This window comes from Taudactylus pleione, unplaced genomic scaffold (assembly GCF_031769625.1).
Source record: "Taudactylus pleione unplaced genomic scaffold, aTauple2 ptg000178l, whole genome shotgun sequence".
NCBI lineage: Eukaryota > Metazoa > Chordata > Amphibia > Anura > Myobatrachidae > Taudactylus > Taudactylus pleione.
Window position 1 is genome coordinate 4,170,621 of NW_028284580.1, and position 23,340 is coordinate 4,193,960.

The 23,340-nt window shown below is 42.4% G+C and overlaps 1 protein-coding gene across 3 annotated transcripts in view; it reads left to right on the forward strand.

Annotated features, from left to right (window-relative positions):
• Window positions 1–23,340, forward strand: part of FBXO38 (F-box protein 38) — a 95,079-nt gene that overhangs the window by 6,597 nt on the left and 65,142 nt on the right. The window contains exons 1-7 of one of the 3 annotated variants that reach the window (XM_088475768.1): window positions 7,993–8,202; window positions 8,901–9,064; window positions 13,554–13,687; window positions 17,466–17,629; window positions 17,940–18,105; window positions 18,198–18,335; window positions 23,180–23,317. In XM_088475768.1, coding sequence (XP_088331894.1) covers window positions 8,937–9,064; window positions 13,554–13,687; window positions 17,466–17,629; window positions 17,940–18,105; window positions 18,198–18,335; window positions 23,180–23,317 — 868 coding nt within the window. In that variant the 5' untranslated portion in view covers window positions 7,993–8,202; window positions 8,901–8,936. Of the gene's footprint in view, window positions 1–7,992; window positions 8,203–8,900; window positions 9,065–13,553; window positions 13,688–17,465; window positions 17,630–17,939; window positions 18,106–18,197; window positions 18,336–23,179; window positions 23,318–23,340 lie in introns of those variants that run through there. The other 2 variants (XM_088475769.1, XM_088475770.1) reach the window with 2 other exon arrangements.

The window sequence follows — 23,340 nt, forward strand, 5'->3', positions numbered from 1 at the left end:
TTGCCTCTGGGGAGAGCAGCATCATTTGAACAGTGATCAGACAGAAAAAAACTTGTTCCATCTGGAGATAAGCCAATTATGGAAAGGCCTGGAATGGAACTAAGCCCATTCCACCCTTCCAAAGGCAGACACTGAATAGTGGACCATGCATCCCAGAGTGGAAAGACATATGTCGACTGCGCAGTCATCCATGTACTCCTAATGGAAGAGTGGAGATGCCGTCTTACGCCAGAAGAATTCTCAGATTCTGAGAATCCAGCAGGGCTCCTAGGTGAAGAATACCCAGAGAGGGATGCAGGGAGGACTTTTTCCCCATTGATTAAACTTTTGCACCCTGAAGAAGCCACAGTCAACCTGACCAGGCTGTAAAGTACCCCGGTGATCCTGCTAAGAGCAGGAGGCCATCCAGGTACAGGAGCATTGGGATATACTGAACAGAAGAACTGTCAGAAAATCCAAAACGCTGGTAAACCCCTGTGGGGCTGAGAACAGTCCCAACAGGCAGAGCCCGAAAACCGTAAGTGCTGTGATACAGCAAACCTCAGTCCATGCTGAGGCAAGGTCTCTGTAAGTGCCCGTAGGCACGCGTCCTGTATATCCAGTGATACCATAAAGTCCCCAGGTTCCAAACATAGTATGATGGAGCATAGGGATTGCCTCCTGAGCCTAGGTAGCTTTAGGAACTGGTTCAGGGAATTGAGACAGAGAATAGACCAAAGAGGACCATTCAGCCACCGCACCAGAAAGAAAGCAGAACAACCAGTCCCTCGCTGAGAAAGTGGGGATGGCCCAATTAGCTCCGCTTACCCCAACAACTGTATAGCTTTCTGGATTCGTAAGGCCCTGTTCGGGTCCGAATAAGGGCCTGCGTACCATCACATGGAAATAGGCCGCCTGAGCAAAGAGAGGGCGTACCCTCCTACCCACGTAGCCGCGGCAACTAGACACTAGTACCGGGCGAACTGAGAAAATCGCCATCTCCCAGTGGTAGGCCTGTCTCGTCATGCTGACGATATATCCGTAGGTTCAGAAGCAGGATCGGCTGGCAGTCCAGGCCTGCTCGGTTGAAGAAACAGACCTTTAGGCTGACCCAGAGGACAAAAAGACTTAATAGACTTAGTCTGAGGCCCTGTAGTGGGCATAGCTGAAGGCGGGAAATTTGTACTGCCACTGTCAAGGTCAGGACCCAACAAGATCTACCCTATAGATGGTATCTGCACCTCTGCATTCCCAGAGCGCAGCCATAGGGTATTACGGAGGATACCGTCACAGCCGGAACTCTGAAAGTTAGGAGACTGGTATCCAATATAGGCATGTCCACCTATGACAACTGCATATATTACGTGAGCAACCAAATACATTTGAACCCCCGACGTGTTGGTGGGGAAAAAACATTACAAATGCATCAGCTCAGTATGCAATAGTATTAACCAACCATGCTATAGCCATGGTAGGATGGGTAACAACCCCTGAAAGCGAGTATACTGATTTCAGGCAGAGTTACCACCTACGGATCAGAAGAATCCGACCACGCAGGAATGGGATGCATAGTAACGTCTGTAATCTGACGAGTAACACGCCCATCCACCCCATGAGGGGCTCGTGATGACCCTCAGGGAATTTGGGACAGGAGGCCAAACACTGTTGTAATACCTCATAACTGACAACAGCCAGAGTCCCGCCATGCGATCCCCCCGCTAGTCAGCAACAGGGAACCAGAAGGCACGCAATACTGAGGGTGTATGATACAGGTGCAGGTCAACATTCACTCTAACCAGAATGGACTTGCCACCAGCCCAAAGCAGGGATAATAATACTTGAAATAGGCTTCCCCCCGTGTAAGAGGGAAAGAGCCCAAAACAGTATCCAGTTCACGCAGAGCCAACTGGGAAGTAACCACAGGGCGTCAACCACGCCAATTTGCGTTTCGTAGCAAACGACATCCACCCAGGGTGGCCGTGGGAATCCCTGCAAGGGGAATGACAGACTATGGTGGCACCAGGGGGATTTCATATACTGCGAAAAACCCCTGCAGGGAGCAGTAGTCTGTGTCACAGGGGAAGAGTGCAAGAAACTGCGAGATACCCTGAGATGAAAAGGGCATTATGGTGAAGTAACCCCCAGGTGAGGTACAACAATGGGGCCCACAATTGAGAGGATCCCGAGAAAACAAACCTCCCAAGGGGGTCGTGAAAGGGGCCGGCACCAGATGACGCCACACACAGAACCCTTTATGAAACAAATCCTCCGCACTAACACCTGCAGCACATGACTTGCAGGATAGCAAAAATGGGTGCAGTATAACGCTCTATCTCCTGGTCAAACATATCTGACCAATCTTGGCGGAAATATCAAGCAGTGCTATACTGGTCCTGACTGATGCTAAAATTAGCCGCAGGGACCCATTTTCAGCGTATGCAACACACAGTTCCAACGAAAATGTGGCAATGTGCAGCACGCAACAGTATGTGACAAACCTCACAAATATCAACGAGTATATAAATGTGAGGTCTCAGAACCACCCTAAGTACAGCTGTATTAGGGCAGATAAGGAAAAGGGATAGATATACACTGACAGGTGAGAGAATTAAATACAGACAGTCAGCACTAGCATAAGTCACATACCATGCAGATATATACATATATACATAAACATGTCATATAATATACTGCACTATTACACTGCATTCAACTTACCCAGATTCAGTGTCTGGGAAGGCTACAGCGCTGTGTACACTGACCTGATGGTGAGGTACGCAGGGGGACTGGACTCACTGCCATCTCCGGAGCTCTGCTGCTGCACCACAAGAAATGGCCGCTGGAGACCTCAGAAGAAGCGTGGCCCGCGGAGGAAGCAGCTCAGCGACGCCAGACTATACATACTGAAAGGCGCGCTGAGCTGAGGGGAGGAGCCGCTGTAACAGGGAAAGCTTCCTCCCCTGGCCGGCTATTAACCTCCCGGGACGCCGGCTCCCAGCGCCGATCAGTAAGTCCCTGGTGGTCTAGTGGACACACGGGGTATGGGGGGCCCGCCGCCACCTCCGGTCTGTCCCCGGAGACCGGAGGCACAGGACTGCATATTAAATGCGTGGATCACCGCAAGCGGTGATCCGCGACCTTACCTGCTCCCCGTAGATCCGGCAGCAGTCCTGGGCGCCCACAGAGTCCGGCTAGTACAGACTCTGGGGTCCCGCTGAGATCCCCAGATCTGTACTGGCGTCTCAGCGCCGGTGGGGTGACGGAGCGGCAGCTTAGACGTCCTATGGACAGTCCGACGCTGCCGCTCTGAAAGTCCAAAGTAAAAATTTAAAAAAAAACTCTGTACTTAGAAAAAATAAAGCTTAGGGGCTGCTAATCAGCTCCCCACTGCACTAAACGGTGACCCGACTCCGGCCGGGCACAACTTAAACTGAGGTGCCTCTGGCTGGGGGTGGGGTTATAGGGAGAGTGGACCCAAGTGCATCCTGGGAGCTAAAAGCTTTAACTGCGTGGTGCCCGGATTTGGTTCCCAATCTATACCCCAAGGTCAACCCTGTGGACCCCCTATGGACCCTGAAGTAGAAAGATGTGGTTATCCGTGGGCAAGAATTTGTCTTTGCCTAATAGTATGTCATCCTAATATTTATTTATGGCTAATAACCAATTTTCTACTAATATCTATGCGAGTTAAAATATGTCATCTGTACCAAACTCCTTGTATTTCTATATATATTCTCACTGATAGTACACATGCAGCTTCTTTACAGGTCTATATCTATATATAAGTGCTGAGCCTGAGAATTTTATTAGACTTTACTTATTCCACATACAGTACTGTAATTTTTGTAATTTACCCTTCAACTTGTATCGTATTATATAATCACCATGGGTAAATACTTAAGCTGCATACACACACAACGATTTAGTTAATGAACGATTTTAGTAAACGATTTTCTCCCTTGAAAAAATGAACTAAAATCGTTTACTAAAGTTGTTCATTTACTATGTTCATTTAAATATAATGAACGATTTTTGCATATTAACTTAATGAAAATCGTTGAGTTGACAAGTCTGACTGAACTACAAACTACAAACGTGAACGTGCATGAACAATAATCGTTCGTTTGACTCAGAAAGTGAACGATTTTTTCAAACGATTATTGTTAAACGATAATCGTTCAAAAAATCGTTGTGTGTGTGCACCTTAAAGCTGCATACACACACAACGATTTAGTTAATGAACGATTTTAGTAAACGATTTTCTACCTTGAAAAAATGAACTAATATCGTTTACTAAAGTTGTTCATTTACTATGTTCATTTAAATGTAATGAACGATTTTTATGAAGTACAAACGATTTTTGCATATTAACTTAATGAAAATTGTTGAGTTGACAAGTCTGACTGAACTACAAACGTGAACGCGCATGAACAATAATCGTTCATCGTTTGACTCAGAAAGTGAACGATTTTTTTATATCGTTTAACGATAATCGTTCAAAAAATCGTTGTGTGTGTATGCACCTTAAATCTTATCCCTTTGTAGTTAGGTCGTTTGTGTCTCACAATACTGAGAGGGGATTTAACAATCTAGTTTATTTTATTGTCGATCAATGTATTGATACTTGTGCTGCAATTTGTCACACTGCTGGCAAAACTTTTACTAAATTCAGTGCTATTATTTTTTGCTGTATTCAGCAGTTACTTTCATTTCCATTGTAGCTGATCAGTGTATTTGTATTAAGGCTGCAGTTCAAATGGGATGTAGTCAATTTACCTACGATCAGGATGCTGGCGGTCGAAATCCCGGCACCGGAAATCCCGACAAGCAGCCAGAACACTGGTGCCAGAATCCCGACATCAGTTGAGATTACAACTGCCGGCATCCCGATTGTAATAATAACGTGCTGGGCTAGCTGTTAGCCACGGGGTGGGGGTTAGGTTTAAGCACCATGTGGGGTTAGTGTTAGCCTGTGGGAGGGGGTAGGTTAGGGTGCGGACAAGGGGGGTTATGCACTACCATAGGAACTAAGAGGGGAGGGTTAGGTACTAACTAGGAGGGTTAGCATGCGGGTAGGGAGGGTTAAGATGCAGGAAGGGAGGGTTAGGGGGTGAAGGGGGGAGGGTTGTTATTTACCTAGCCCGTCGGGTTTCTGAGCATCAGAATGCCGATGTCAGTCTTTTTACATCCTGACTGCCGGTCTCCCTTACCTAACCCGCTCAAACACCACTGACAAAACTCTTATTAATTTACTGAGTTCAGCAAATATCAATGTTAGTGTAGCTGCCGGTCAGTGTATAAGTGCTTGTGTTACACCCTGCTGGCAAAGCTTTTATTGTTTACTGGGTTCAACACTTGAGTGGCCACTCATTCCTCCTCGGTCAAGCTGCCGCTCAGGTTATTCTGAGACTCGGGTGAGGCTCACAGAAAGTGGTCACATTGAAAATCAGTATTCATTTATTAGGATATTACACACACATGTAACATAGCAGACATAGCGAAAGCGCATTTCGCCGGTGTCTTGCTTCTTCAAGGCGTTTCTAGGTAGTGGCTATGGGTTTGATACAGAGATGTACGCAATGCTGATTTTTACGCAGTTCGAGTGATTGTTTGCCATTGAGTATCTGTCAGCCGTACTGCGCACATTTAGTGATTGGTTTGCGATTACACCCACACAAAGGATCCATTTGCAAAGTGAATAACAGGTAGTCAGCAGTTTGGAGAGGTAGTGATTGGGGGTGGCTAGGCAAACGCAGGCGTATCTGACCGTTTACATGCCATTTTATGGGTGTGCATAAATTTGCCATCTAGATTTACTTCACAGCATGAGAGCTCTCAGAGTGTCATGAGAGCTGCAGTGTTTGTGGCAGGTCAGACTTGTCGCATATGCTGTATGGCTGCCCAATGTTACCGCTGTTTATGCTGTTGTATGTCGTTGGATGGATATGAGAAAGCAGCAGCGAGCGTCCCTATGCTCGGCGATGATTTCCAAATGCATTAGCATATTTTAGTAACTGCGATCCGTGAGAGAATGCAGTTGCTTTAGCATACTTTTCTGAATCAGGCACATAATGTACTTAGGATTTGTTTTTTTTGTATTTTCTTTTGCAAAGGAATTAGTATAAAGCCGTAGATAAACATAACAATGCATGGCACACATCACTCTATTGGACCTGTCTATTGTCTTTTTACATTCTGCATACTTTTTCTAAATTTTGGCTCTTACTTTGCTTATATTGTGCTAGGTATTTAGGATTTGTATTTGTAAAGCAAAGGAATTGGTATAGATTCACAGATTAATCATAAGGATGCATAGCGTGGGTCACTCGTTTTGGGACTTTTTTATCCTAGATTGTGTACTTTAAAAAAAAGATTTGCATCTTAGTATGCTTATGGTTTACTAGGTACTTATGATTATTGTTTTGGCAAGGCTAAATCACAAAGCCAATGGTGTGATATACAGGGCTATTTGTGGACTCATCTATAGGACACAAACAAAAAGTATCCCACTGTGCAAAAAAACAGTGATGCTAGACCAACAATGGGGTTATCAAACCATACAATGGAATGGTTAATAAGCACATCTGTATTGGGAAAAGGAGTATTTCTTTAAGAAGTTAATTTGATAGATAAACCGGATCAGAGCTTTCAGCCGTGTATTTATTCTTGTTTTCCTTTGTCAAATAGGATTTCTTGCCATATTACACGTAATCACTATATTCTTATCCTCTTCTTAGCTTTTCCCCAAGCAGTACCAATAAAGTTTTATATACTTTTCTTTCCTTCAGTAAAACTGCAAAAGGTGATAAATTCTGCAACTTAAGATCATCTAAAGAAGAGCATGTGTCATCTGATTGTCTCTCCACTTTTCGGGGCCTCCAATGCTTCCCAGCTATTTACAGCATTAGTGTCTCTCAAAAGGCCTACAAGCCTGCTCCTCAGGTAATGTCATCTGTAGAATAGCTTTCCCAGCTATGTCTGGCCCTATGGCCTGCTTCAGACACAGACGCGTTGCAGATTCATCCACAAGTGGCTGGAGCCGCAGTATGCATGTGCCAAGGCTCCTATCGCAGTGTAGGGTTAGCTGCAGATCATTCTCTGGCCCTTGCAGCTTAGGTGTGGAGGGCATTCTGAGCAACCTTAGGGTAATTCAGATGCCTGATGGTCACAATGTGCATCCTATGCTGCATCTTCAGACGCAGGCAGCCGAACTGAGAAGCCAGCAGTGGGCAGCATTAGCATAAATCCTCAGATCCATTGCTACCAAAGACGCAGACCGCGTTCACCTCTGAATCAGGCCCCTAGTGTGGAAAATCACATCTACAATGGCCTTCACCTGACCATACCCCGGGCCTGCACTGCAGCCAGAGGGGACAGCAACAAGAAAACCATGAGATTGGAACTGCATGGAAAGTGTCGCACTCTGACTAATCAGCGCAGTCCTAGTCATTTCTATGGAGAATGTCCACAAGTGAAAAGTAGTATTGTCATATGATGCGCTATGTTTTTACTTTTGCCAAGTACCCTGGATATCTAAATGGAACAAACTAAACCTTTCCCATTGGCTTAAATTAGTAGTGTATCGGAGTGATTAGGCGTGCGAGTCCTGTGTGTGTGTGTTCAAAGTAAACATAGCTCTGTACTCTGCCTGTAAAATAAAGTACTTGTATTTAAAGGAAGTTATCCCAAAATATTTCACCCTTGTAAAATAACTGCAAAGTCGACCAAAGGCAAAAAGGATAGGCCATTGTGTAACAATCCTAGGCCTATAAAGCAATGCCTCCATCTTCCGCAGGTTCCCTAGAGAAGCTGCAGCCTGCACACACAGGTAACCGGCAACACCTCATCACACACAACACGCCCGGCTCCTGTACACGCCATGACTGCCTCCCGCTACTATCCAATCACTGCACTCCTGCCTCACAGCACTTTAACTCTGACTTTTAAGAGCTTCTCTGCTATTGGCTGTCCCCACACACAGCCCGCTGATTGGCTGTGCGCAGACCGATAGGCTGGGAGTCAGTCAGGAAGTGTTTGCCTGGGCTGTCTGCGCTCTGCTTCCGGTACGTCCGGTGCTACAGCTGCTGACCGGCCCGGGGCCAGCTAGTACCGTACAGCTAGCACGGAGGTAATGGCAGGGAGCCCGACAGTTGGATCCAGAAAAATAACACGTGTCCATGGTAGTGGAATAAAGTGTCCAGCGCAGTCCTCACTGACATATAGGTGATAGAGGCATTTACTTGCATCACTGGTCCAATGCTCTTCCCTTACCAGCTGTGCATCACGATTTCTGCTTCAACTCACTATTCACCGGACAAGTCTGTCATATGTTTAATTTCCCATATTAAATAAATGAGCAGCGTTGTTTTTCTTATGCAAAGCAAAAACCATACTTGTAATGTGTGTGTATCTATCTATCTATCTATCTATCTATCTATCTATCTATCTATCTATCTATCTATCTATCTATCTATCTATCTCTATGTGAATTTCATCACATTCATATCCGTTCATGTTTAATATAACAGACTGGTGACCTCTGGATCTAAGTCTAACAGCACCTGCTGAGACTATGGACTATAAGGCAACTGGAAAAACACATGTCTACAATATATTGATTATTTTTTGTTCTATACTATGTTTTGGAACAACTCCCCTCACCAAAAAACAACAACAACCTAATACTGTACCTACAATCTGCTGATCAAGTACAATACAGTACCCACTAGTGTAACTGATACAGATTGTAAGCTTCGGAGCAGGGTCCGTCTTACCTCTTTTTCTGTTATTACCCAGTCTTGTTTTATTCCTGTTTTGTTCCCATTTGTGAAGTGCATCAAAATATGCTCTCGTAATATAAGAAAATATTGTTGATAATGTTGGCATTCCACTTCAGCTGTATTGTTATTTCCCTCTTTCAGTTGGAAGACTGAATACTACAGATTTAGATTTTCAATATGGGGCCGCGACGGAAATCGGTGAAACCATGCAGATCAAGTGTTGAAGGTGCAGAAAACAACAAATCCAGCGATCCAAAGGATTACATGAATCAGCTGTCTCATGAAGTACTTTGTCATATATTTAAGTGAGTATGCTAATTAGTACACAGTTGAGTCACACTATTATGACCACCTCCTACATTTGACATGGGCAGTGCGTAGCCCATGAAGTACGTCACGTGTTGTGCGCTGGCTTGGTGGGTATATAAGATGTGCATTAGGCCGTTTGCACACATATTACTCGTTGCTGTCATTGGTAAAAGGGGCGATTTATCAGAGTTGCAAAAAGGGATGATTATTGGCATTCGGGCCAAGGGTGGCAGTATTTCTGAAACAAAGCAGTTTGTGAACTATTTGCGTGCTGCTGTACTGAAGGTGTATCGTGACTGGACAAGTGGCACCATTGCGAATAACTGACATGGAAACTGCGGAGCACCACGTGCCATTAATGTAAGAGGTGAACTTTGGCTACGAAGATGCCTGAGGGCCATACGACACGCTACAGTGGAGCAGCTCACTGTCAAAATGAAGCTGGGGGCCAGCAGATGTGTGTCTAAAATGACAGTTCAGCGAACCCTGCTGCGTATGGGGCTCCGAAGCAAACGGATGGTCACTGCACCTATGCTAACGTAGGTGCATTGGCGGAAAAGGCTTACATTTTCATACCTGTATCAGAAATGGATGTCTGCTGATTGGCGAAGGGTTGCCTTCTCCCATGAGTCACTATTCTGCTTCATCGAACGGATAGACATTGGCTTGTCAGAGAGACATCGAAGAACAAACACTCTGCAACCATTGTTGTGTTCGCTCTATGGATACTCCACCATGGACCCTCCAGCAGCTCTGGGATGCACTGCAATCAGCCTGGCTCAGGAACATGTGCCAACCTACCAGCACCTTATTGAGTCACTCCCAGCCCATCTAGCTGCTGTCCATGCTGCACACGACGGTTACTCTGGCTGTTAGCTGGTGGTGATAATAATGTGACACGACTGTGTATTTCTTGTTGATAATGTGACAAGGCACTTCTTTACTTACCTATTTTTAAAGATCGTTCAATACTGTATCTCCTAGATGTTAAGAGGATCAAATCAGTCAATAATATGACTAAATCAATTAAATGTTATAAACTTTTCTGTTGGGAAAAAAATAATTATATGTTCCCAACCTACATAATTATGAGCTGGGAATATCAGTTATCAGTAGTTATCGTGTATCAGTACAGTTTTGGTTAGCTAGTAGTCCTGCTTCTCTCCTTCCCCATTCACTACAGTAGAATTTAACTTTCTAGATTACTGTTGTAAACGCCTGTTTCCTTTATCACCTTTTTTTTTATTAAGGGTCTTTATTGGCTGTAAGCAACTAAGCCTAAGGAGTTTATTTGCTCGCCTCTCATTGAACTGCCTTTGGCTGGAGGTCCACCCTCCTTGCATGCAGAATATCTCCCTTGCTGCCCAGAACGGGACATAAGGGAGCTGCCTAAATACTTTACACCACAATATAGTGGTCCGTTACAATACCAGCAGTTTTACCCCCACCTGTCGTTACCATCTTCAGATGGGCGAGTTATCCTATCCATGGACATGTGTCCAGTACTATTGGGATGTGGACTGTACCATCTGCTGTCACTGCTTAATTTTAAGAGAACCAAGTATAACTAACCATGTCTCTACACAGTGTAGTGTGAATTGCTTCAAGTTACTAACTTGTGTGTTTATTAGACCTACTTTACAACAGCTACTTTGTATCAAAATATTTGTTACAATTGGGTACTACTTTAACTGATACAATATTTTAAAGACCGCTATAAAACTGTGCAGCTATTTAGCCTTTTTAGGGTATTATACAACTGTTCATGTTTTATTGGCACTGGAATTTATAATGCAATATAATTGTACACTAATGATGTGTATTTTAGTAAATACTAAGTGCAAAACTTATGATACTATATTATGTGGAATCAGGTATTATCCTTTGGATTTTAATATTGTCTAAATGGCAATATAGCTTTTTTTACTAAATTCTAAGGAGCGCTCCTTTTTTCTTGTTTATTTGCTAAGTTTCTAGTTCTAAAACTCGGCGCTTCCGATTGTGTTTATGCCCAAAATTTAAAAAGGTGATGCTTTTATTAATTACTTTATTAACCGTGTTTTGATAGTAAAATCATTACCCTTGTAAATATTGTGCATAAACATGATTGGAAGCACTAGGTTTTAAATAAGTAAATAAACCCCAAAGTCTTTCAGAAGACGTAAATTAAGGTGATGTTGTATGTGACATGATTGACAGGCATTTGATATGGTGACTAAGAAAATAAGCAAAAAAAAAAACAGGGTTGATTCAATAAAGCTTCTAAAAATTAAGTGTGGTCTTGGCTATAGCAACCTATCAGATTATATAATTTCTCTGTTGCTATAGACATCGCAACCACTTTTTTCATTATTAGAAGCTTATGCAAATATGCTTTTACTGAGATACCCCAAATATAAGCATTTTTCAGTTCACTGTGATTGTATGACATGCATTATGACTATTCTGTCAGAATTGTCACAGCCAGGCAATGGATTCTATACACAGTGCCATAACAGGGTGATATTCCACCATATGCCGGCATCAGGAAGAACAACACTGCCTGGAGCATCTTAAGGAAGCTCCTGGCGGCTCTAAAGACTGCATCCCCGAAGCATACTTTGGACACTCTGGGAAGCTCTGCAGCAGCTCTACTGGCTGGAGGCTGCTATTACAGGCACCATGCAAGTCCGACCGTACACACACCTCTAATTATGGCCCTATACATCTATACTAGCTGTTTCTTATTGCATGACCTTACTAGTGTGTGTATACAGATGTGTCCTCATACACCTTGAGCCTCAATATGCCAAGCGGTGCGAAATGCCCGATGAGTGAACCTGCAGGTCCCGTGTGACTCTGCTAGCGAATAGTGTCTTTTTATTACCCGAAACTGCACTGATTAATTAGCTATGCAATACTTTTATATCTGTGTGCAACAATATGCAGCACAATGGAATTTGGCGTGGAATAAGCTGCGGTCACTGGATCGTAGCACTTTGTATATTGATTCAGAGTAATTTGCACACATATAAACAAGTGTTGTGTGTCATATTAATCAGTACAGTCTTGTGGTGTGTCTTAGTTGTATTGCATTATGACTAAGACGCGTTTTCAGGCGAAAAAAATGCACAAAAAGATGTTCAGTACTAACATAGACTCAAAGGGTTTGCCGCGCCAAGAATGGCTGTTTGGCGAGACTGCAGCAATAGTGTATTAGGACACGTGTATATGGTATGCAATCAGAATGTCCCTGGTTACAATTTAACATTCAGAATGTCGACCACAGAAGGTCGGTATTAATGATGCTGACATGGTTAAAATGTCAACATTACAGATTGACATTTCTGTTAAGGTTAGGCATAGAAGTAGACTAATAGCACATTGTCAACATTTCAACAATGTTAACATGGTTAATGGACATTACAACCTATGTCGTCATAATGAATGTCAACACTGTAAACATCAAAAAAATATACCACACCTATATAGATATTTATATAGAATATATTTGTGATGAGAGCAGCCCATGTCTTCAGTGATGGTCCTAATAATGGTCTGCAAGGGGAATGAAACATTGATGGTTTAAAAGTTTGACTTGCACATTGTGAAGATTTGATCTGCTTTTTGTGATGTCGGGTACAGTGACTGGGTGGAAATAATAAAAAAAAATCAGATTTTTTTTTTTTTTTTTTTTTATACAAGCGGTGAGTGCCCTATTTCACATTGAACAATTACATGTATATAAAAATAGAAGGGTGACTCACCAGATTTATAACAAAAATTCCATGTTTGTTCAAAGTCCAACATAAAGATCGAAGGAAGGACCGAAATGTTGGACTTACTGTTTCCTGTAATGTTTGAATAAACCAGGATTTTTCGCTATAAATCTAATTTAATCATCAACGTTTCGGTCCCCTTGTGGCCATTTCTAAGACAATCACTTAAGACGTCTGCCGCTCTTAAGACAAATAAAAAAAATATATATATATATTATATTTTATTGTTTATATTATTACAAAGTTTGAGGGACTGATGCGGAATTGGTTTCAAAATGAACATTGATTACTGTTAAAAAAAAATATATATATTATTTTCGCCCATGTGCAGAAAAATACACATATTAACGCGCCTGGACCTTCATCAGCAGTTTATGCATCTAGTTACTATAAGTCCTAACCAACAGCATGTATTTGCACTTGCCTTTAAGCAGGTGCAAATGATCTGCTTCTTGACAGGAGTTATATACATGTTTCTGATGAGTTGTGTTTGTGTAAACAAGCCTTTTACTGTACTTGGCCAGCATTTGCACGTCCTTTCCCTAAGTGTCCTGTCGTAATAGCCAGATATGCAAAAGTCATTATTAGCGCCTATGCGTGCATTCTCTCTATGGGCATGTGCAGTGCGAATTTGAGCAATGTCATCTATGCAAACTAGTATAAATTCAGCTCTTTATCAAGCCCTGAATGTTTAGATATTAACATAATGTATGTGTTATCTGTGCAGATACCTGCCGCTGCAGGACATCATGTGCATGGAATGCTTGTCCCGGAAGCTGAAGGAAGCTGTGACTTTGTACCTGCGTGTCGTCAAAATGGTTGATCTTTGTGCTGGACGTTGGTGGGAGTATATGCCCACAGGTTAGTGCTTCAAAACACTTACATTAATAAGAATTTATTTCTCTGAGTTGTGTTGGTTGCACGTGTTTATTATTCTTATGGCTATACTTGGACACATTTAATATATGGCAGAGAACTGTGTGCACGGTATTGAAGCATTATCTTGTGTTAGAATGAGATTAGAAAACTGAAAGCAGAGTTTACATCTTGTTTGAATAACTCTTCACCTGTGGATTTTTCTGTGCTAGGGATTTGAATCCTGGTGCAGTTTTATGGATAACATTATAACATGATGATAGCTGGTTGAGACTCATCACCACCTGGCTGATGTGATTGATATACTCTTCAGCCAGGGAAGGCTGCCATTACATGGGTCTGAGGCTTCTGGATTCTCAGAGGTGGCTGAAAGAGGAAAATAATAAGGAATGGGATGGGAAAAAAATACATTCTTTAAAAAAGAATCTATAAAAATTGTGTTTTTGAAGTAAATAGGCTACGAACAAAAGGACATTTGAAAAGCAAAAATACAGAGCATTAAAATAAGATTGGTTAAAAAAACTAAAAGAAAAGGGGAAAAAACACTTTGCTAAAACAACTTGGTTACTTATGAATACAGATGTTTCCTTACACATCGTTGCTGCAGTTGAGCTAAAAAGCCCCTCTCGGAGCGCTAGGTCCCGTGAGACTCTGCTATGGTCGGGCGCAGCGGTGGCTCCAGAGGTGGGACTGCAGCACAGTCCAAAATTCAAATGGGGGAGCCACACCAACTGCCACCCCAAACGCGGCCAAACATCGCCGGCCGGGACTCACTGGCAGTTGGTGTGGCTCCCTTATTTGAATTTGGTCTGCGCTGCAGCCCACTTCTGGAGCCACCACTAGTCGGGCGTTTTTTTTTTTTTTTGCAGAAAATGCGGCTAAATCACAATAAGATGTTACTAGAACGCACCAGCAGGCTGTGCTGATTAATTTGGTATGCGACACTTGTAATTCTGTGTGTGACTGATTCTCTGAATCTGTATTCGAAGTGCTACAATGTAGCGGCCGCAGCTTTTTTCATTCCAAGTTCGGTTGTGCTTCATAATGTATAGGCTCAGTCGCACACAGATATACAAGTGTCACATATCAAATTAATGAGCACAGTCTGCTGGCGAGTCAGTCGCAACGCATTGTGACTTGACACATTTTCGGTAAAGAGTAGTACGGGATCTGGCGGCTCACTGACGTCAGGCAAGTCGTGCTGCGTGGCGTATTGAGGACAGATGTATGAGGAAAAATACATCTAGTGTCAAGTAAATAAACCTGATGTGGTTATGAAGGGAGCTCTTTTTTATGTAGCAGGGATGATTATAGTGAATGCTGTGGCTAGTGTAGTATAGACGGATTGGGAACTATATCGCTGCTATATCGTCCCGTTTGTTGGTATGATATTGGCCAGTGCGCGCTCCCATGGGATCGTACATCGCTCCTTCAGATCTTTCTGTATGTTCAGTTGATTTGGGGAAGTGATATATTATCCCATACAGTGCTATGTGGGTGGGGGAGGGGGCTGCCGGCATATCGGGTGGTCGGCCACCCGATCACTCCGTGTGTGGGGACCGCCCAATATGTCGGCCATTGGGTTGCCCGTCGCATAGCAAGGTGCATATTGCACCGTGTATGGGGGTCTTAAGGGGCAATTCAACTGTTGCTCCAATCAGGCGCATGTGTCGCGGGCTCGCAGATTTCTGCTCGCACCCTCCTGAGGGAACGAGCAGAAATATGTGTAAAGTCTGTGCTTTTGTGCATTGAAACAGCTGTTTGGGTGCTCTAACCAGGACTTTAGACTGGTTTAGCTGCTTTACGTGGCTAAACCTTATACATATGGGTGCGATAAGTAATGGGGCCCATGGCACTTAATTGAGTAACCCCCCTCCCCCCAAGATTCAATCAGTTCGCTGCGAGGCTCCCTTGGGTTGGCTGTGTGCATTTACGACAACTAAGACCTTGCTTATTTTTGCTTGCATCTTTGGGTTACGGGCAAAGGTAAGTTTCCTTTCCCCAATATGCAGCATAGCATTAACGGAGTGTGTAAGTTATGGTTTGTGATGTCACATAACATTAGTACAAACACATCTGTTTTACAATCAAGTTCAGGGATTTGTGAGTCAAGTTGGCAGTATCTTTAGGGTTGCAAGGGTAGGGGTAGTATGGATCAAGGACATTCCTTGCTAAGTACTGATTAGTCACATGAATGTGTTTACTTTTACACCAACAAGCAAAAAGTAGAACCTGTTTTGCGGTATAGTAGTATTTAAATAATATAAAGAGTGTAGTTTGCACATGTACTGTGGCCTTCCCTGTTTTGCAGGAGGGCATACAGCCTTTTCTACTCTCAAAGGGACATTTCCATGTTCGGTTCTTATGTAATCTCTAGACTTGGGCTTGTTTTGTACCTTCCAAGTTTTTCTCTGCACTTTGTACGATGCACATTCAATTTTAAAAACATTCAAACGCCTAAAATGACAGAAGAAATAAAGTCCCACACCCCCTTGATTAATTTATGAAATAAATGAGACTCAATGAAGAGAGAAACAGAAGAGTATAAATAAACAGTATAATCATAAAGTGTCAATAAGCTGTAGATGGAAACCCACACATGATTTACAGTAGGACTTCCAAAACTGTAATATGGGCTTAAAATGACAATCAAATATGTAATTAAAACTTGCTCAATCCAAAAATATTTGGTCAGATATGGTTGAACAGTATCTGTGACAAAAAATATCAGCCCTTTTAGAAGCTAAATGGTTAACCTTAAATGATAACTTATTTCTGAGTGGTTAGCTGAGGTCAATAAATAAGAAATTCTCACTTACTGCTCTCTCTTGCTTTAAGCGAGCGTTTTTTTCGGACTGCTCAGACCATAAAACATTGCAGCTTCTACCATATTGGGAAAGATCAGGTACATTACATTTTAATATTTTTTTTATCTCACTTAACTGTGTTTAAAAATTGATAACTTTATTTGCCAATTTTGCCAAAAAAATGTGCCTTTTTTTTGTCCTATTTTCATTTTAAATGGGAAAACGTCATCTTTCGATGTGTTATAGTACAGTTTGTTGGAAATGATAATGCATAGAACTTTATTACTGAATTATAACGTATGTCTGTGTGCCCGCATGGATATGACCTGCATATCCAGTGTGAACCTGTACATGATTGTACACCCAGAAAGAAAATACTACTCTCTGTATCTCAGGACAACACCATTCATTTGAAACTCCAAGTTTTATACATTTCCATATTGAGGTTTTATAATTATTGAAGTTGCTGCATATCTTCATGCTGTCTGACCAGCCAAACAAATACATCAGGTGATAATATGCAGTATGTTCCAGTTGCAGTGAAATAACTTTGGTGGTGTTTGGCTATTCCTATGGATAGCGTTCAATCTAGCACCCCACACCTGTGTCAACCTGTGCAGTTCCTCTTTCCTGCCTGGGGTGTCGCTCTCTGCTCTGGTGCTTCTAGCACTCTCAGTTGATGCAACAAGCTGCTGAGATACAGACCTAAGTGGCCTAGAAGCACCAGAAAGCGACACCCCATGCAAGAGAGAGGAACTGCACTAGTTGTGACAGGTTCAGGGTGCTAGAATCATATATATATATATTTGCTTTTTATTATAAATGGGAAAACTTTCTATTACAATGGTCTTATTGCACACTCCAGAACTATTTTAGGTCAAAAGCATCTCTTGTACTGTATGTCTTTATACAGATGGTGTAGCTAATTGCTACCTATTTGTCTCCAATTCTTTTAGGTTTCACTGATTCCAGTTTCCTGAAATTGCTTAAGAAGATGCCAGATATTGAGCAGCTTTATGGTCTTCACCCCAGGTATTTGGAGAGGCGCAGAGTTCGGGGCCATGAGGCCTTTAGCATTCCTGGTGTGTTAGAAGCTTTGCAGTCCTGCCCAAATCTCCTGGTGAGTGCCTCTTAAGCCTAGCCAAGAAATCACATTCTGTTCATGCTGTGAAAGTCATCTGTCAGTTCAGTTCATAAGTATTTACAAAGGAATATGCTGAAGATGTGCAGTGTTTTTGTGACAATCTTTAGTTTTTTTAATATTATGATACTCCTCTGAAGACTATATTCTACTTTTGCTCCTGTCACAGGTTGTCTTTCTGTGTTTTACGCTTGCATAAACAAACTTTCTGTTTAGCTTTCCTCTGTAATGTTGAATGGACTGGTATATATTTGTTAATGGTTTCACTGGTTAACTATGTCATCACCAGGGCGTGGAAACCTCACATCTCGAGCTTGTAGAAGCTGTTTGGACATACATGCCACAGGTTCATATTTTAGGCAAATTTCGGAATCGCAATGGAGCTTTTCCGATACCACCAGAGAATAAGCTCAAAATACCCATTGCTGCCAAAATCCAGACCTTACATTTAGTGGGTAAGCATTTGACGGTTGCAGAAATGATTGTTCTATATGCATTTTTGCTTTTCTTAGTTTAATAACTCATTGTCTCTTCCACTTGTGTAAAGGAGTCAATGTTCCTGAAATCCCCTGCATCCCATTGCTGCGCCATCTATATTTAAAGTGGGTACGCCTAACCAAACCTCAGCCTTTTAAGGACTTCCTGTGCATCAGTCTGCGAACTTTTGTGATGCGAAATTGTGCTGGTAAGAATAATTCAGGCACACTACCTAATATATCGTTGTACTGTACAGCTCTTGTACCTTGTCTGTCTTGGCATATTGCTAACCTTTAATCAGAAAAAAACGAATTTCTAAAATTGACGTGCTTCTTGTTTAGGACATAAACCTAGCTAATTTATACTCAAAACTTTTTTACCAACTGTGAATACTGCGTTCTTTTCTTTTTGTTTTTTTAGTTTGCTACTGTTATTAAAATGATATGGAGGTGGTTTAGCATTTTCTCATTGCCTGGATGTTGCATAGCTGTTTTGCAATGTAAAAGATGATGGAAAATGACATGCAGTACTTAGTATGAGTGATGTTCAACATATATTTTATATTTGTTTCTCCTCTTGTGCCTCCCAAACCACATGTTTCTCACATCTGCTTTGCAGGGTACAGTGCATCCGGAAAGTATTCACAGCGCTTCACTTTTTCCACATTTTGTTCTGTTACAGCCTTATTCCAAAATGGAATAGATTCATTTTTGTCCTCAAAATTCTACACACAATACCCCATAATGACAACCTGTAAAAAGTTTTCTTGATATTTTTACAAATTTAATAAAAAAATAAACACTAAGAAATCACATGTACATAAGTAGTCACAGCCTTTGCCATGAAGCTCAAAATTGAGCTCAGGTGCATACTGTTTCCACTGATCATCCTTGAGATGTTCCTACAGCTTAATTGGAGTCTATCTGTGGTAAATTCAGTTGTTTTGGACATGATTTTGAAAGGCATACACCTGTCTGTATAAGGTTTCTGACTTGACAGTGCATGTCAGAGCACAAACCAAGCATGAAGTCCAAGGAATTGTCTGTAGACCTCCGAGACAGGATTGTCTCGAGGCACAAATCTTGGGAAGAGTACAGAAAAATATCTGCTGCTTTGAAGGTCCCAATGAGCACAGTGGCCTCCAGCATCCGTAAATGGAAGAAGTTCGGAACATCCAGGACTCTTCCTAGAGTTGGCCGGCCGTCTAAACTGAGCGATCGTGGGAGAAGGGCCCTAGGGCCTGATTCAGAGCTGAACTCTCTGACCAGAGCGCTCGCTCTGAATCAGGGTGCTCCTACCTTTTTTTGGAGCGTCCTCATGTATGCTCGCATAGCTGTGGGTTACCACCCACAGCTATAGCGAGCGTCCATGATGATGGTCGCGATGGTCTTGACCATCACGACCATCGGGCTTGCAGCGGAGACCCTGCGGTAGGTTCTCACTGCCGCAAGCCCTGGAGTGATTTTGGCTCTATCAGAGCCAAAATCACTCCCACTGACATCACTAGTGATGTCAGTGGGGCCGGCTTGAGACGGTAGGCGTTCCCATGGGAACGCCTCCGTCTGGCAGGCACGCCCCCGGCATGCCCACCAAAGGGGGCGTACTGTCAATCAACATCGACAGCACGCCCCCTTTGGTGCGAGACCCGGAGCGATGGTGAGCCCGTCGCTCGCCGGGTCTCGCGCATGCGCACGACAGAGCTCCCTCCGTCGTGCGCATGCGCAGTGGGGAACATCGACCCGCTTGCAAGCGTCCTGCCGCTCGCGAGCGGGTCTGAATGACCCCCCTAGTCAGGGAGATGACCAAGAAACCGATGGTCACTCTGTCAGAGCTATAGCATTCCTCTGTGGAGAGAGGAGAACCTTCCAGAAGGACAACCATCTCTGCAGCAATCCACCAATCAGGCCTGTATGGTAGAGCGGCCAGACGGAAGCCACTCCTTAGTAAAAATCACATGGCAGCCCACCTGGAGTTTGCCAAAATGCACCTGAAGGACTCTCAGACCATGAGAAACAAAACTCTCTGGTCTGATGAGACACAGATTGAGCTCTTTGGCGTCAATGCCAGGCGTTCTGTTTGGAGGAAACCAGGCACTGCTCATCACCAGGCCAATACCATTCCTACAGTGAAGCATGATGGCAGCATCATGCTTTGGGGATATACAGTCAGGTGCATAAATATTGGGACATTGACAGAATTTTCATATTTTGGCCTCTATTCACCACCACTATGGCTTTGAAATGAAACAAACAAGATGTGCTTTAACTGCAGACTTTCAGATTTAATTTGAGGGTAATTACATCCAAATCAGGTGAACGGTGTAGGAATTACAATGGTTTCTATATGTGCCTCCCACTTTTTAAGGGGCCAAAAGTAATGGGACTATCAACTCAAAGCTATTTCATGGACAGGTGTGGGCTATTCCCTAGTTATTTCATTATCAATTAAGCAGGTAAAAGTTCTGGAGTTTGATTCTAGGTGTGATATTTGCATTTGGAATCAGTTGCTGTCGACTCTCAATATGAGATCCAAAGAGCTGTCACTATCAGTGAAGCAAGCCATCATTAGGCTGAAAAATCAAAACAAACCCATCAGAGAGATAGCAAAAACATTAGGTGTGGCCAAATCAACTGTTTGGAACATTCTTAAAAAGAAAGAACGCACCGGAGAGCTCAGCAACACCAAAAGACCCGGAAGATCCTGGAAAACAACTGTGGTTGATGACAGAAGAATTATTTCCCTGGTGAAGAAAAACCCCTTCACAACAGTTGGCCAAATCAAGAACACTCTCCAGGAGGTAGGTGTATATGTGTCAAAGTCAACAATCAAGCGAAAACTTCACAAGAGTGAATATAGAGGGTTCACCACAAGATGTAAACCATTGGTGAGCCACAAACACAGGAAGACCAGATTAGAGTTTGCCAAACAACATCTAAAAAAGCCATTACAGTTCTGGAACAACATCCTATGGACAGATGAGACAAAGATCAACTTGTACCAGAGTGATGGGAAGAGAAGAGTATGGAGAAGGAAAGGAACTGCTCATGATCCAAAACATACCACCTCATCAGTGAAGCATGGTGGTGGTAGTGTCATGGCGTGGGCATGTATGGCTGCCATTGGAATTGGTTCCCTTGTATTTATTGATGTTGTGACTGCTGACAAAAGCAGCAGAATGAATTCTGAAGTCTTTTGTGCAATATTATATGTTCATATTCAGTCAAATGCTTCAGAACTCATTGGACGGCGCTTTGCAGTGCAGATGGACAATGACCCGAAGCATACTGCTAAAGCAACCAAAGAGTTTTTTAAGGCTAAAAAGTGGAATTTTATGCAATGGCCATCTCTATCCCCTGACCTGAATCCGATTGAGCATGCATTTCACTTGATGAAGACAAAACTGAAAGGAAAATGCCCCAAGAACAAGCAGGAACTGGAGACATTTGCAGTAGAAGCCTGGCAGAGCATCACCAGAGATGAAACCCAGCGTCTGGTGATGTCTATGCGTTCCACCCTTCAGGCTGCAAAGGATTTGCAACAAAGTATTAAAAAGTGAAAGTTAGATTTAGGATTGTTTAGTTTGTCCCATTACTTTTGGCCCCTTAAAAAGTGGGAGGCACATATAGAAACCGTTGTAATTCCTACACCGTTCACCTGATTTGGATGTAATTACCCTCAAATTAAATCTGAAAGTCTGCAGTTAAAGCACATCTTGTTTGTTTCATTTCAAAGCCATTGTGGTGGTGAATAGAGGCCAAAGTATGAAAATTCTGTCAATGTCCCAATATTTATGCACCTGACTGTATTTCAGTGGCAGGAACTGGGAGACTAGTCAGGATAGAGGGAAAGATGAATGCAGCAATGTACAGAGTCAACCTGGATGAAAACCTGCTCCAGAGCGCTCTTGACCTCAGACTGGGGCAAGTGTTCATCTTTCAGCAGTACAACGACCCTAAGCACACAGCCAAGATATCAAAGGAGTGTCTTCAGGACAACTCTGTGAATGTCCTTGAGTGGCCCATCCAGAGCCCAGACTTGAATCTGATTGAACGTCTCTGGAGAGATCTGAAAATGGCTGTGGACCGACTCTTCCCATCCAACCTGATGGAGCTTGAGAGGTGCTACAAAGAGGAATGGGCGAAACTGCCCAAAGATAGGCCAAGCTTGTGACATCATATTCAAAAAGACTTGAGGCTGTAATTGCTGCCAAAGGTGCATCAACGAAGTATTGAGCAAAGGTTGTGAATACTTATGTACATGTGATTTCTTAGTTTTTTTTTTTAAATTTGCAAAAAAACTCAAAAAAACTTTTTACACGTTGTCATTATGGGGTATTGTGTGTAGAATTTTGAGGACAAAAATTAATTATTCCATTTTGGAATAAGGCTGTAACATAACAAAATGTGGAAAAAGGGAAGCGCTGTGAATACTTTCCGGATGCACTGTATATTTGTAACACTGTTTAACAATATTGAAAGCTCTGTGTATGAATCATCTATGTAAAATGTGTTGTTCAATCTTACATCTGCCTCTCTGTTGGCCCATTGCAGAAGGCATGCATTTTTGTGATATAACTTTTTCAGGTAGTGGCCGAACTTTTAAACGCAAAAAGGAAATGAAAGCAATATTTGTCTTAGGGCTTGCTTGCTTTGTGTTAAATGCATTCATTACAATCTAGGGAGATATAATTTTACCCCATTCATTATCGCTATGATCAGTGTTCTTTAGCACTTTTTATATGGCTTTTATGCTACATTTGTGTCCTCTCATTCTAGCAGTCTTTGTTTTCTTAAAAATTAAATAAATAAATACAAATATCATCCATCATTAATTTTCTAGCTGTCTTTTGAAGACTTGCATTTAAAGGTATCTTTCCATTATAGAAAATTATTGAATTAATGAGACATTATTTTGTCTTTTAAGTTTTGTTTTTTGTTATTTTTTCCTTTACATCTAAACAGTCCAGCAATAACATATTGTAGTAAAATCCATGTTGTTTATCTTCCTATTACATATGTTTACCTTTGATTTATTTTTATTTTTCTGTTGAAGGGCCCACAAATTCCTTAAAGTATGTACCACTGGTGACTGGTTTGGCTTCTGCTCGCAACCTAGAGCATTTAGAGCTTGTTCGAGTTCCTTTTCTAGGAGGACTTATCCAACACGTGGTGGAGGACAGCTGGCGGTCAGGTACATTTATACTATATTTCTTA